We start from the raw sequence: 16,272 nt of genomic DNA on the forward strand, positions 1-16,272 counted from the left end.
GAAAATTAACTTTGTGTGAAGGTTTTAAAGACAGTGTTTCCAAGCTGTTTAACCCAGCAGTGCCTCTATAGGACTGATGCTGGGATCAATGCAATTTCCTTCTTGCAGACGTATCTTTCTTGTTTTCTTTCTGCACTTGCTTTAAAGCAGGACACATGCATGTGCTGGCAATAGGGGTAATGTAAGCCTGTATTGATAATGACAACTATGAAACTAAACATACAGATATAAGGGGGGGTACGGTCCAATAGCTGTGCACATGTCTGCATATGGGTGATTATACATGTTTATTCCTTGCACGCTATAAGGGTGTAATTACAGCTAACTTGTGTTGCCTCTGCATTGGTGCCTATATGGAATATTTAGTTGACTTAAAGTTAACCAAGTCCATTTATTGCTCATGTCATTTTAACACTGCCATGCTGCAATGGAAACACCATATTTTTCAGTGAAATAGTGACCAAAGATCTGATTGCGAGATGGATACAATGCTGATTTTTACACAGACTGAGCAATTTTTTACTATTGCGCATGCGTCAGAGTCGCACTGCGCTGTGAATGTCTTGCGATTCCTCGCACACAGATAACCCATTCATAAAGTAAGTGGCAGATAGTCAGCATTTGGGGGAGGTAAATGCCGGTGTGTCTTACAGTTTACATGCCGTTACAGGGGAGTGTGGGTAGGAAAATGCCGGTGTGACTTACAGTTTAAATGCCGTTACAGGGGAATGCATAAATTAGCCACTGTGATGTCCTACACAGCATTAAAGCTCTCAGTGTGTCAGGAGAGATGCTGTATTTAAGACAGGTCAGATCTGCTGCAAGGGCTGCATGGCTGGTCAATGTGCGTCAATGTTACCAATATTTATGCTGGTACACAACATTGGACCCAGATGAAAAGGAAGCAGTGGGTGTCCCTATGATTGGGTAAGCTTTGAAACTATTAGCATATTTTCGCAGCTGCATTCCATGCGAAATCACAGCTACGATCGCATTAGTGTTCATCTCTGAATCAGGACCCAAGTCCATAGTTTAATTTTTATCCACCAGCAGTAAAAACTATTAAAAGTCAGTGGTTTCATTCATTACAGTTCTTCAACTTTGAGATCCGTTTTCTCAAAATTGACTGTAATGGGACTTGGTTCACTTTAACTCTGAACCCTCAATGTGTGCGGTGAATACTGACCATTTTATTCTTACATAGAAGTGATTTACTAAAGCGAATCATAGCTGTAATATTTAGTAGAGTGCCCTGCATATCTCCTGTTTGCAATGTACATTAATGTCACCATAATATTTCTTGGCTGCATAGCAACTAGCTATTTTTAATTTTTAATCAGCATTTTTTTTCCTGTACTATACTAGCGATTTCTACCTGTGAAATCATTCACCCCAGCCCCAGGCACATATAATGAACAGCGCACAGCATTTGAATCTTTGAAGAAAATATCAAGTGTAACACAGGCACCATTTGGCCATACTGCAGTCCGCTTTACTCAAGGCGCAAGGATGCAGAGAACACCAGGTATGCCATTCATTTATGCAGAAGGCTACAGCAATGATACATTTCTTTTAAACGCAACCACAAGATGGACTGCATGCAAAAAAGACAGGAAATTCTTCACTTTCTTTTTTCTCTTACTCTTTCACTGATAAAAACAATACATGTTTAATATACAGTAATTATTTATGATCACAAAAACAAGTTAACAGTGTGACCTTGTACCACTACATATCCAACCCTTCTCCCTTTTGGAGTTGCAATGAGAAATTTATTAAGCAATGAAAGTATTATTTTTGTGACTTTATGTGCACTTTACTAAAGTCAAAACTGCACAAATAAACAAAACAATTTTTAAAACAATATCTAAAGCTGTTTTCCCTATTTTTAAATATACCAAAAAAAGGCAGCAAAATCACCCAGAAGAAGTGTTAAGACACAAGTAGTGGCTAAAGAGTTGCCTTCTTATCAGGTAATAAGGGTTCTAAATTCTCACCATCCTCAAAATAGACCAATTTAATCTGTAGAACTGAATAGATAGAGCTGGACACTGTGTTGAAACAGATGTTTCTCATCAAAAGATATGAAAAAGTGGATGGTATTTCCGGTGATCCTGGATTCTTCAGATCAAATAGGTCTTTACTTTACAGTCACTATTATATGAAATAATATGAAATGTCCTGTAACAGCACTATAGGAATATTTCATGTTACAAACACCTGTTGTGTCAGTTTATATAAAAAAAAAAAAAACAGATTTCTTTTCAGCTCCAGTATAATAAATTATAATGCAATAATAGACATATTTCTCAATATTTGGCAAAGGATTTTTTTTTTAAATTGTACCAGCAGACAGAGAGAGGTTTTGTGAAAAATAATGTATCCATTTTAGAAAGACAAGCAATCAAGGACCCAACAATTACCATAAAGTCTCAGAAAAAGGTGGTACAATAGTAATTAAAAATGTAGAGGATTTTATTCAAGAAGCATACAGGCAGTTAAGTAATGATACATTTTATTAAAAAATAATCTGCTAATCTGACCATGGCCTTCCAGATGGAGATCAAATTTATATTTGATTAAGCACTGGAAGTGGGGGCAGTATCCAGGGAAGACTATAACTTTTTATTTAATAGCACAATAATCTAGACACCAGGCGCTTCCTAATACCCAACAAAAAAAGAGTTATACACAAATATGTCCATGGAATAGTTAATAAAACGAACACTCATCCTCCGTGTACAAGCGGGGGGGGATCGGGTACAGATTACCCGGGTCTGGGTTTCCCGAGGAGCCTGGCGGGGGCCCGCATCCGGCACCGCCCCCCCCTCCCTCAGAGCAGCCCAGCACACAGCGTGTGCTGAGCTGCAGTGGGAGACTGCTCATGGCTGCTGAGCAGCAGCCACAGCAGTCTCCTATGCCTGTGGGGGGAGCGATCACACTGATCACACCCCCCCTGGCTTTGAGCAGGGCTGAGGGGGCTCAGAGCGCCCCCCCTCCCCAGCGCGCAGCGGCGCTGCAAAGTTTTTGTTTTTTTAAGGAAGGGGACGCCTCCCGTGATTAGGCCCTGCCCCCTGTTACCCGGGCCCACCGCGGCTTTTGGCAGGCCTGTGTACAAGAGGTGGCTGCTTTCTCCTCAGTGTGCTGGTTAAGCAAGACAGCTGTGTACATCTAGAATTTGGGAGAGAGGAAAAGGCGCCTAATAGTGGACTATTTTAGATAATTCAGGATAGACACACAACAGGTATCCCTCTTGTATGCGCACCAGATAATTTCTTTATAGCTAGATATTGAGCAGATGAGTATGATCCAAATTCTCAGTGTATTCAGTGCTTCAGTGCTTTTTCAATAGTATACACCCAATACTTTCCCACCTTCTACATAACTTTTTATTTGTTCATCACTCCTTTATTATCAATTATAACTATTTACCAAAGTTACATAAATCACTAGTCACTCCAAAAGGGCGGTTTATTTTTTCGTGTATAGGATATTTAACAAACAATGTTCTTACATTCATTTTGATTTACAAACTCACATTGGGTTACTGAGGTCCCACAAGATACCACACATTTTTTTTTAATTTAGTTAGTATAGAAAGGTCACTACTTGGGATGTGGAATCGAGTTATTAAAAAATTTAACACTAAAGTAACTAATATAAAATTTAGAAGACTATGGACCATATTCAATCAGGCTGCGAAAATGCATTATCGGCATTTACTGGATATGATGTGCGCAAGTGGGCGTCTTAAGACAGGCTGGTGGGTGTCTACATCAACAAAGCGATCGCACGGCAAGACATATTGGGAGTGCTTATGCCTTGCCGTGCGATCGCCTGCCATGCCGTCACTTTGCCGAATTTACATACGCTGGGAGCGAGCGTACAATTCTAGTTAGCGGGTCTGAATGAGCTCCAGAGTTCAAAGAGTAGCAACTCTGGTAAGGACCAGTACTGCAGCTCATATAAAAGGAACCCTGGTGGTGGGGAAACATACTGCCAGACAATATAGCAGAACAGAAAGAGTCATAACATAATTAATTATCTAAGACCTAGATGCACACCAGAGTCTAAAGAACGGCACTTCTGCTAAGGACCAGTACTGCAGCTCACATAACAGAAACCCTGGTGACCCCTGGTGGCAGGGAAACATACTGCCAGAAAACATAGCAGAACAGAAGTCCTATCATATATAGATACATTTTTAGTTTTTTTGGAGGTGGGAATGTCATTTTTTCAATCAGAAACGTGTCATTCTACAATATAAGTTATCTGGATTTTGCAATCATGATCAACAAAGCACCCATTACTACAAAAACATGTATGCATTTGTAGAATGTAATGGATTTCTAAATTACAGTAGCAATAATTATAGCCTGTGAAAGGCCACAATACCCAAGGGACAGCTAATAAGAATTCAGAACAACTGTTCTGATTAAATAAAGTTGAATGACTAACCAAATAATACTCTTTAGTAATTCCAAGATAAGAAATTACCAAAAGAACTATTACAGGTAGCTCTAGTAGAAGTATCACAGATAGACATAGATGTGCTATCTTAAGAAAAATATAAACCATATAATTTGTGTTTAATTTTTGTATCAAGAGTAATTTCATATTCTTATATTTTAAGAAGCTTTTGAAAAATAATTTTTCTATACTTAAATTAAATGATACTCTCAAATCTGTTCTACTGGAGAAACCTAGTTAAAAAAAGAATACATTAAGAACTTAGTCAGTTTAGAGTTTCTTTAAAAGACAGAATATGAATAATAAAAAGATCCTCATATCATTCCTGAGCCTGTTTGGAAATTTCCTGAATTCATTGTTAGCTATGTGACAAATAAATGTATCACTTGCGCCCATTTGGTACATGGATACAAAGATTTTAAGCCTAATGTAACCTGAAAAAGTTTCATGATATGTAGTTCCATAACCTGTCAAATTGAAAATGAAAACCTCTTGGAATATGATGGTCGAAAACAGTACATACAGTATGGAGGACCTAGAGCCTCTAGTACTAGATTCCTCGAGTACAGGAGGAATATTATGTAATGCCTCCAAATGCATAGTGTGTCCAGACAATTTAGTATCTATCAGATTACGAAATACCAAAGATCTTAATTGAGGGGAATAGAACAAATTAGGAGCACAATCTTAGCGGTTGACACATTTCAGTATCTATGTCTGAGAGAGGCATTTTGAATCTTTGATCTAGGTTGACTGTATCCATTTTGTAAAGAGGAAGGAGAATTTGGTCAAACAAAGTGTAATGTTTTTTTTTTATTTGTTAAGATCAGTAGTTTAAGCTACTATACTATTTATGTGTGTAAATATAAGGATTTTATACTATGTTTTATGTGTTTATTTTATTTATATAAATACATTTCATATTGAAGGCATAAAATTCAGATGAGGTTCAAGTGATAAATAATGCAATGCAAACATTTAAATGTCCTCACATACTTGAGATTAGGTTTTCATTCTTCTGGGATAAAAACAGAAACATTTTTGCAGAAAGTAATTGCAGTGGCAGACATTGAAATGTGCCCCAGAGAGTGATGGTAAAGGGAACACAAGTTAATAAAAGAGCCTCATAGAAAAATGACAGCTTTATGTTAAAAGGCTTTAAAACTGTCACAAGATCTAAAAGTTGCTAAATAGAATCCCATGTGAAAAATATTTGGCATCAGTCTTCTGTAACGGAAATATCTCCTTCTGTAATGGCGAATTACTCTTCGGCTCAACCAATACTTTGTACCTTTCTGTATGTCCGCAATTTGCTTTGTTGCACAGCTGGAGATGGGCCCTCGATAATGCAATTTGCTCATTTTGCTAGGGAATAGCGCAGGATCCGAGAGGGTGGCCTATTCTCCTAAAAGTCTAGGAGAACTCCGTTTAATGTTAGAATACTGTGCTCCATAAATTTTATAGATATTTCACAAGCCACTGTGTCTGTGTTGGGCTGGAGGAATCCATCCACACAGGTAGAAAAAAGAGGTTGCCCACACTTTAGGGCTGGCACAGAGGAAACAACCCAGGTAAGGTTGTGGCAGTCAAGCAAACCAGTGAAATGTGAGGCCAGTGGTGGCCAGGAGGCCAGTGTCCATACCTGCATGAGGCATGGAGGAACTTGAGACTTTGAGGCTGTGTAAAGTGTGAAACTAGCAGCCATGTTAGATAGGATTGAAGACATGACATAATGCCCTGTGTGCTGATAACATTAAAGCACCCTTATGTTTGTTTTAACCTGGACAAGCTGCATGGTGACTCTTATTTTGAGCACATAGACACTGCACCACTGACCATTCTACTGAGTAAAGTACCCCAGAACGTCACAGAATGCAGACTGTGATAATCAATGTATGGGTGTACTCCACCAGCTTTCTTTTTTACAAAAAAAATCCTACTCTAGCTCTCTCAAGAGATTTTCTAATAGAGACAGGCATACTTGATCTAAGGGGGAAGTTTTCCCTACTGAGGGAAGGGATTTCTTTAGCTTAATGTTTACTAAAACATCCAAAATTAGCTATATTGAATATGAATGGCAAAAGGAAGCCCAGGATAAAACTTGCCTTGAATGCCAAATCAGGAATAGGTATGTAACCATACACAGGGTAACCCCAGGATGATAGGGTGAAGCACTGTGGTAATCACTAGGAAGGTAATTTCCTGCTTATGTTATGCTTATGCTCTAATGTGAAGTTCCAAGGATGGTGTCTGTAGCCGCACAGTATAATAAGAGGTAATATTCCCATTTACAGCTGTTGGGAAGAGGGATGTTGACAGAAGTACCATAGGTAAGGCTAAGTTTGCCAGAGCTAAAGTTTAAATAAAGTTTCTAACTTCTGAATTGATAAAAGCTGATGTGAGACTTCAATAATGAACTCAATTGATAATACTGATCAGGGAGAATAACGGGTTGCAGCAAACATGACCCCTCCATGACCAGTAAGGCTTTTCCATTTCTGGATACTTAGGATAGGATGAAAGATGTGTCCAATTTCACCACCATAAAAACAAAGATCATTTCTAAATTTTCACTCCTATTCTTTATATATGCAAGCCCTGCCCAGCTGCAAGGGTTTATCAGGATTTAAACAGGAGTGACAAAACAAGTAGCCAATTAGAAATTAATTTTCCTAGAGTGCTGTTCCATTTGCCACCATTCCTGGAATCACAGATCTACTTTAATATATAAGGGAAAATGATTTATGGGCAATTTGCCAGAGGCTGATTTTCACTGTGATTTGTGTATGTTTCTGCCTTTAATTATTTGAAAAATGAGTTGCATTTTTTTCTAAAAATGACATGAGGTCCCCCCCCAAAGGCATAGCCAGCCCCTGACTTGTCAGTCGGTCCTGGTTCCAAAAATTACAGGGAACAAAATGAGTAGGGTTCCACTGTAATTTATGAACCAGCACCAGGCTGCAGGGCCAGTCCTGGTTTTAAATATAGGGGAAAAAATTGCGTAGGGGTCCCCCTATAGTTAAAACTAGCACCAGATCCAAACCGACCAGGGTGTAATGTCACAGCCAGGAGACCCTATTACCGGGTCTCCAGGGCCAAAGCATTCTCACCCCAAGCTAGTCAGGCCAAGCCGGGGATGTCAGGGGAGGTGGGGACCCCCCCAAAAATGGGTCCCCCCTCTCCTAAAACCCCAGGTTTGGTCTGAAGCCCAGGGCTATTCCTCGCACCCCTGGGCTGTGGGTACAGGGTATTAAAGTGTAAAATCAAAGTAAACGATTGTATTTTACAGTGGAACTAATGGTGCCAGCATGCCTGCCCTTTGGCACTTGTGGAGCTATAAGTGCCAGCAGGCGGCCGGTACCTGTACCTCCACTGTAAAATAAATAGTTAAATAAAGACATAACACACACACCTTAGATAGTAGAAGTTTATTACACACATACACACATACATCAATCACACATACTTACCTGTACCAGCCACCAGCCTGTCTGTCCTCTTCTCCAATGTAGAAATACATGTGGAATGATCTGCAAAAAAGATTGTGTACTCACCTCCATCCTGGTGCTGCTCTCCGTAGCATCCAGGGTCTTGGCAAAACAATAAAACGACTTACCCGAACCAAGCCGAACAGGTGTAAGTATATGCTGTTACATATACTTACACCCCGCAAAATGACAGATGATCGAAATCATCTGTAATTTCTCATGGGCCGCTAGCCAATCAGCAGCCGCTTTATATGTAGCAGCCGCTCATTGGCTGGGACCCACGTGGAACCAGCCAATGAGTGGCCGCTATATGTAAATTTGGGCTTCACTGTATGCAGGTCGCAAGTCCTCTGAGCTGGCTCTTATAATGATTGGTTGGGTCAGTAAGCAGGGTCACTACATGGAGCGGTCTCAGCAATGCAGGTGTCAAAGTGGGATAGAAATCAGCAGGGCTTGTTTTCATTTGGCACCATGATGACACCGGTCACATGTAAGTACAAGTACATCCACCATTTTAGGAACTAGCATACTGGCAGAGTAAAGAGAGCAGTAAGAGAGAAAGAGGATTCAGAGCACTGCAAGTGGGGCACATTAAAAATGTGCATAGAGGTTAAAAGATGGGAATTGGTTTGTCTTAAATTACTTCTAAGTTTCAGTGTAAAAACATTTGTTTGCTCATTAAAAAGGTTAATATTTCCCTGCTAGCATAAAAATGCATCTGCACCTTTCTTACTTTTTTGATTTGCTCCTAACTCTGAAACACTTCCAATGAAGGGCCAAGGTCCTGATGGTCAACACAGCCTCAGAGACCAAAAAGCGATCTCAACATCAAGGTTACTGTAAGGCAAGTATGGGAATATAAAAGGAGATCTGACAAGCTTGAAATTAATAAAGCACATGTGTCAATGAGATCTGAGCACAGCTTTGAACCTGGAACCTGCTGACATCAGCAAAAGCTGAACCAAGATTCAGCGCAGCCACATCAATTGAACACAGATAAAAGGACAGAATAGGCAGTGCTTGCAAGAGAACTGTATAGATTACCACTGAGGATATTGGCATTAAACATATTTTTCCTTTGCTTTTTCAAGGAGAGGAAGTAACCAATTACAGGCAAGTTGTATTACACAATACAAACCAGGTAGACTGTGTTTGTTTATCTATATGTTGCAGTTGGAAACCTCCACTTCATACACTGTAGCACTACACAAAATAATTGTATAAATGATTTCAGGATTAACAAAAACAAAAGAAGCTGTCCCACCCTAGCGCCAATTAATCACAGCACTAATGGGTACTTATCTCAGGTGTAATGATAATATCTTTTTCCTTGATCTTTAGTCCTTGTAGAAGGGTGTAGTACAATATGTCACAACATGTAAAGAGAAAAAAAGTGGTATCTAGTGTAGATTGTTTCACAAAAAAAAGATATTATCAGTATACCTAAGATAAGTACCCGTTAGTGCTGTGATTAATTGGCACTAGGGTGGGACACCTTCTTTTGTTTTTGTTTATGCTTTACAGTGGGAAAGTTGGATACCTTTCCCGTTAGGTGTTTCTACCTAAACTGCCATTTGGCGCTACTAGTTAACACCATCTTGTTGTAAATTTATACTGTCAGGATTAAGCCTCATCTATGATATTTGTATCAAAGGGTTAATCAAAAGCAACCAATTAGTCAGTCGGACGGACACAGAATTACCGCAGCTGTAATGTGCCGCTTTTGTGAATGTAACAGCGCATGCACAGCACTGATTACAGCTGAGGTAAGTTAGTGTAGACAGGGAAAAGTATCTATTTACTGAAAAGCTGTCATCGCAAAAGTGACAGCTTTTCGGAATAGATACTTATGGAGAGGAGGAATGATGAATTCATCCGGCACTTAGGTAGAACTCCATGCGAGTTCTAGACTTAATTACCTCCATCGATTTTTTAGTAATTATGAATAGGCCCCCCAATACACTTACAAAGTCTGCTAAAAGGGGTTTGGGAAAGGGATGATCAAACCTCAATATTTATTTGACCCCCTAGGAAATGACCAGATTCTGTGTATCTGACATGGGATTTAATACCTCTTCACTCACCACCTTCATTGTGTTTTCACTGACTAGTTCAGTGTAAATGCAAAGTAACCACGGTTGGCTGTCTTATGAAACAGAGTTTATTACCTGAAATCGTAAAAGCCCATAATTCTTCACGTGTTTGTAATTGTAATCTTTTGAAATTTCGTCGTGGTCTATCAATTGAGATCCAACATACAGTAGATATAAATACTATTTTACCAAAACTAGCTCGTAATATTTACATTTTCAGGGATGCTAAATTTCTGAGGTGGTGGGTAAGAAACCTGTCACTTAAGTTAGGGAGTCGTGACAGTCTCCATGCCAGCATAATAATGGTTCTCAAGTCTTAATTTTCATATGACTTACTGTATGAGTTTTCCTACACTTGCCTTCGATCAATGTCGGCAGTCAGAATGGACTTTGCATAAAGCTGCCTGCCTCTTCCTGCAACACAGATCCCTCACAAGATGTATTTTCCAAATATGGGTTCATTCATTTGCAGTTCACTCTGCTCAGTTACAAAAAAAAAAACACCTCAATTTAGCATACCTTCAATTTTTAAGCATTAAAGATGGTTCAATGTTACACAATATCGTGTGATCAATAACATCATCATGACACACACATACAAAGACACTTTATACACAACTAGTGTATTTAGTATGGACACCCAGCCTTGCAGTACTTATGCAAAGTCTACATTATGCTTTTGGTTTTTTTAAACTAGAAATCTTCCACTACCAACTTGTTTCTTAATGTTTATTTTTGCTGCAGAGATAATAATAATAATAATAATAATAATAATAATAATAATAATAATAATAATATTATAATATATTTAGTGTATAAACTTTCCCACCCTGCTTTCAGGACCAGGATGTTATGATATATTCAGATATGGTGTTGCAAATGAAAGTTTCATGAAGGCAAATCAGGAGCTTTCAAAAGGAGCATTTGGAACTTCTGCCGCTCGTGTTTTGTCTATCTCAAACAAAGATGCGGTGTGGATGCCAGGTCCAGCTCACTATGATGTAAGTTTTTTGCACAGTTTTTTCTCCAACTAAGAAAACAGTTCCTGTAAAAAATCAGTCTAATTAATTTATTTTTATTAATTTATTATACGTATTTCATTATTTAAAAAATGATAGTGAGAATTTATGAGAATTGTTGCTCAAATAGCAAAAAGGTGCTATAACCCATACAAACCAAGAAGATTATGTTTTTATTTAATTTATTTATTTATTGTATATATTTTATTAATAATGCTACCTGTGCACCAGTTTTCAGAGATGTCTTTTTTTTATTTATTCAAGACAGTATTATAAATACAGAAAACTGGCAAATGACATGTCCCCCACTTATTGTTGATTAGGACAAGACATATCAGTTGCCTTGGGTCTGTACATTCCAATGGGCATTCACTACATATGTGCTGGCTCTCTCATGCTCAGAAAAGTATAAATGGAAAAGATGCCTTCTCCCAAAGAGATGACAGTAGATATTATTCCATTGTACAAAATATATTTCATTTTAGAACAGACAGACAATATAGCACCTTATTATGATATTATTTATAATAGGTCATATCCATATTGTATCCACATGTAAATATTTATTTTAAAAATAACATAAATGAATGACCATATTAACTAAATGCAGACATTTAGTTACACAATTTGTGCTAAATTGAAACTACCATAATTCTAAAATGAAAACCCGTTACACCGGTATGACCTGAACTTTACTTAGGCCACAATAAAATATAATTGCATAGACCATACATAGTACTAGTAATTTGGTGTTCTCTTGGCAGCCAACATATTGTTGATTATAGAGGGGGTACGACCAAACATGGGGCATTAGCACACCTGGTCAGGAAAATATTTACTAAGAATACTATGTGCGCCACCACAAAGAGGCACCAAGCGCCTTTAATGTTTGCCTTGATAATGGAACCCCTGGCATCGAAGATTCACAATAATAATAACATTACTGACATAAGAGTTGGTTCTTCTGATCGCATTGTATGCAGATGATGTCCTCATTTCAATGACCTACCCAACCCAGTCCCTACAGTCCCTTTTTGCTGAGATAGAATTATACTCTCAATATTCTGGGTATAAGAGTAATACTTCCTAAACAGAGGTTTTAGACTTCTATGTCCCCAATTAGGTTTAGTCTTTTATGGAACAGACATTCCCACTGTGCTGGCACACACAGCAAATAAAATACATCATTGTTTTTATCACCCATCGATATCACCAACTTTTTCAAGCTAATTATCCTTGCATTCTCTCTAAAATTAAATCTGATGTAGACTCCTGGTCAAATCACTTTATTTCTTGGATCGGTAGGGTGAATTCAGTTAAAATTAACATTCTCCCTCTGCTCCTTTACCTTTTCCAAAACCTCTGATTTTTTCCCTGTCAGGATCTGCAGCTTCCAGCCTAAAGCACTGCATTAATTACTGCCTATCTGTGGGCAGTGTCAGGTGCATGTTAATTAATTCTCCTGTCTGTGCACAGCTGCACACTGGTCTATCATTAAGGGAGACTTGCTCTGTTTGGTCCTTGTCCCTGTTAAATTCCAGCCAGTCCATCACTCCATGCTGGTGATAGTTTCTCGTACTTCCGGTTCCTGTCTCCTGCTTGTCAGTCGAGTTCCTGAGTCAGTCCAGCTGTGTTTCATGTGTGCCGTTTACTTCATCCACATGTGTTGCTTATACCATCTGGGCATCACGGAGCGCTTCCTATACCAGAAGTGTCTGTCACCATCCGGTGGCCAGTGTCATCCCAGTGGCACTGGTAGCTACTCTGCGTTCCAGGTGTGCAACCTCGCACACCATCGCCAGTGTCATCCCGGCAGCACTGGTAGCAGCTCTGCGTTCCAGGTGCGCAATCTAGCACACCATCGCCAGTGTCATCCCGGCGACACTGGTAGCCACTCTGCGTTCCAGGTGCACAAATTAGCACACCGTTGCCAGTGTCATCCCGGCGGCACTGGTAGCAACTCTGCATTCCAGGTGTGCTATTAAGCACACCGTCACCGTCACCAGTGTCATCCCGGTGACACTGGTAGCAGCCCCACGTTCTTGTTGCATACCTAACCTGAGTGTCATCAGCCCAAAGGCTGCAACGGTCCTGGAGCCCCAGGTCACAATCAGCTCTCAAGGCTGCTTCAACAGCCCGAAGGCTGCTTCACACCATTAGTCCCTTGCCCACGACTATAAAGGCCACAAACAGCCCCCAAGGCTGCTCCAAAAGCCCAAAGGCTGCTTCACATCACCAATCCCTTGTCCACGACTATAAAGGCCACAACCAGCTGCTCCTACAGCCCACAAGCTGCGTCACACCTCTTGCCCTCGGCACAACTAGCCAAAGCAAACCAGCCCAAAGGCAACATCGACAGCCCAACGGCTGCAACCAAATACTTAACCCTTGGCCACGACTAGTACCCTTAAGGCTGTCATCAGTTGGCTCTACATTAATACCATCGATTCCCTCCAGGAATCATAACATTCCTTTCATATGTCTTTCTGCAGTCTCACATTTCCCATTTCATTTGGGCAGGTAAGCACCCTCGTGTCATCAAAAGATCATCCTATGCCCTACATACAGTGAGGGCTTCAGCATTCCAAACTTCAAGAAATATTATATGGCCGTGCAACTCACTCAGTGTGTTTTATGATTCTATCTCAGCTGGCCATACCTTCTAGGCAGGGGGCGTTGGAATGATTTTATGTTGGGGGCAACATAAAATTGTTCTGGTACCCCCTTCTCCTCTCCTCCCATTCCCTCCCAGTCTCCTCTCCCTCCCTCTCTCTTATGCATACCCAGCTCAGAGACTCACTATGTAGCTGTGGCCGCGGATGGTCAGAAGCTGTGCTTACAGTAGGCTGCACGGCACCTGCACCACACAGAGAAGGAGGAGGTGTAATGTGCAGTGTTTTAACTTAAAAACCGTACATTACACCTCCTACTCTGTGTGGTGCAGGAGCCATGCAGCCTATTGCACAGCCCCTGACTGTCTGTGGCCGTCGTGCCTTTTAAACCTTTATGGGGGGCAAAACTTTAATTTTAAACAGCAGCTAACTTCTAGACCCCTCACGACTTTTGAAACTCTATGCCTTAGATGGTCTTCGACTAAAGGTTTAATTTCCTGTTTATATTCATTGTTGTCTGAAAAATCGCCCCCCATTGCGTGACCCCCACAAAATTGCTTAGGACACAGACTTGGTTGGTGCACTGGACGCGGAAGATTGGTCAGAGATTTGGGAAAACACTGCAAATAGTTACAAGCTGTTGTACAGATAGTATTATGTACCATCCTGCCTTGGTAGAATGCTTCCAGACCGTTGTTGGAGAGGATGCACTACTACAGGTACTTTCCGCCATATATGGTGGCCATGTCCAAAAAATTTTAATCTCTGCCAGAAGTTATCAATCGCATATTCTTCAGGTTTCCATCCCGTGCGAACACAAGTATTGTCTTCTCCCTTTAGGTCTCCCAACTGCAGCTAAAGATCAAAACAAATGACAGTAATATGCCTCATAGTTTCTGCTACCACTTGCCAGATAACCACTGATTGAAAACAATTTGCTCCTCCCTCGATCAACTCAATATCTAGGATCTGGTATACACATCGTATGGCATACATGACTAGTATACTTAGTAATTCCTCCAAATCCTTTGAGAAGGTTTGGGGCCCTAGCTTGCCTCACAAAATGCTCCCTCCCCATTTGAGTTAGGTTAAGCTACTTTATTCTTTTGAATGATTTCCATCAAATATGATTTCCTCCTTCTCGTTTCTCTTTGGTCTCTGTCTCTGTTTGTTTCTTTTCTTCCTCCTTTCTTTACAATCTACCACACCATCTACTCTCTGAGCTTCGAAAGGTCCTTATTCAACTCTGCTATCCCTAAAAGAGGCACCACACACTGAGGATGAAGCATTCCTCCTTCTCCATGACTAGGCTAGATCCCCACCAGGCCCCCAAGAAAACCATGCCCAGCACTCATCCCCTACCTGGCACCCTGCATTTTCTCTAATATATTCCTAAGTGTCTCTGACTTCTATAGATAATCCCAGGTAGTAACAATTTGTCCAAAGTTTTTTCCCCTTCTATTGTCCCTGATTTTTATTATTAAAACATCGCTCAGAACTACATAACTTAATGTGGCCATAGAATGTAACGCAGTAGTTATTGTAGTTTTCTCATTACTTGGCAGAGTCACCCAATGTGGCTCTGCTCCTGGTGCCAGGTACCCTGTTATCCTGCTAATACTCATGTTCCTCTGTCCTTCTATCTGTGATATCAACAGGCACCAGAGTTCAGAAGAGTGCTCCATGCATATCACTTTGTCTGAGAATATATATTTTTTTATCCTATTGCTAACTTGTCTGTATAATTCTTATTTCTTCTCCTATTATCTTACTAACATAACTGTTTGACCTTTTAGTTTGTTTCCTGACATTGGACTTGTGTTGCTCACCTTTAACTTTGGTCTTTCTTCAACTTCGTTTGTGTCTCATGTCTTGATTTATGGTCCTTGTTTCAGCAGCTGCTTAGATTATCAAACCTCTGGGTGTCCTTTTCAAATTCTATCACCTTTATTCATGACTCCCTAGTGGCCCTCATTTAGACTTTGCAATTATTGTGAAATAGTGCTAACCATTAGCAGCACAGTGGGTCACTTCCATATTATGAGACATCTTCCATAGCACATCACTGCTTATTAAGGTAATAGACTACTTATGGTAATGACATTCTTTTGCCTACTTTCTGAACTAGTGCAGAAACAAGGAGACATTATCCAGTTCATTCAGTCTGAGTACCAGCTTGGCATCTAATGCTATTAGAACCATAGCTTCAAGTGCTAGTTCTTTTTCTACACTTGCTGTGCCTATCAAGCCAGTTTATACCTTGCACACTGCTCAACATCTCAACATAGTGATGATGCTCAGGCCTGCAGGATTTTCCAATCCAGTGTATATTGCATTCCAAGTTGTATCCTTTGTACGTTCTGTATGAGAATAACAAAGTGGCTTATATCTTAGGCCCTGATTCAGAGCCGGATGCTTTGACCAGAGCGCTCGCTCTGAATCAGGGCCCACCTCCATAATTATGGAGCGTCCTCCTGGACGCTCGTATAGCTGTGGGTCACCACCCACAGCATATACGAGCGTGCAGGATGATGGTCGCGATGGTCTTGACCATCGCGACCATCGCCATTGTGAGCCGAAGCCTGTGGTT

At 40.2% G+C, this 16,272-nt stretch overlaps 1 protein-coding gene across 1 annotated transcript in view; it reads left to right on the top strand.

Moving 5' to 3' along the window:
• Positions 1-16,272, top strand: part of STPG2 (sperm tail PG-rich repeat containing 2) — a 975,224-nt gene that overhangs the window by 193,215 nt on the left and 765,737 nt on the right. The window contains exons 8-9 of the mRNA XM_088464461.1: positions 1,366-1,525; positions 10,892-11,052. Of these exons, the coding sequence (XP_088320587.1) occupies positions 1,366-1,525; positions 10,892-11,052 (321 nt within the window). The remainder of the gene's footprint in view (positions 1-1,365; positions 1,526-10,891; positions 11,053-16,272) is intronic.

This window comes from Taudactylus pleione, unplaced genomic scaffold, assembly GCF_031769625.1.
Source record: "Taudactylus pleione unplaced genomic scaffold, aTauple2 ptg000055l, whole genome shotgun sequence".
In the NCBI taxonomy this organism is placed as follows: domain Eukaryota; kingdom Metazoa; phylum Chordata; class Amphibia; order Anura; family Myobatrachidae; genus Taudactylus; species Taudactylus pleione.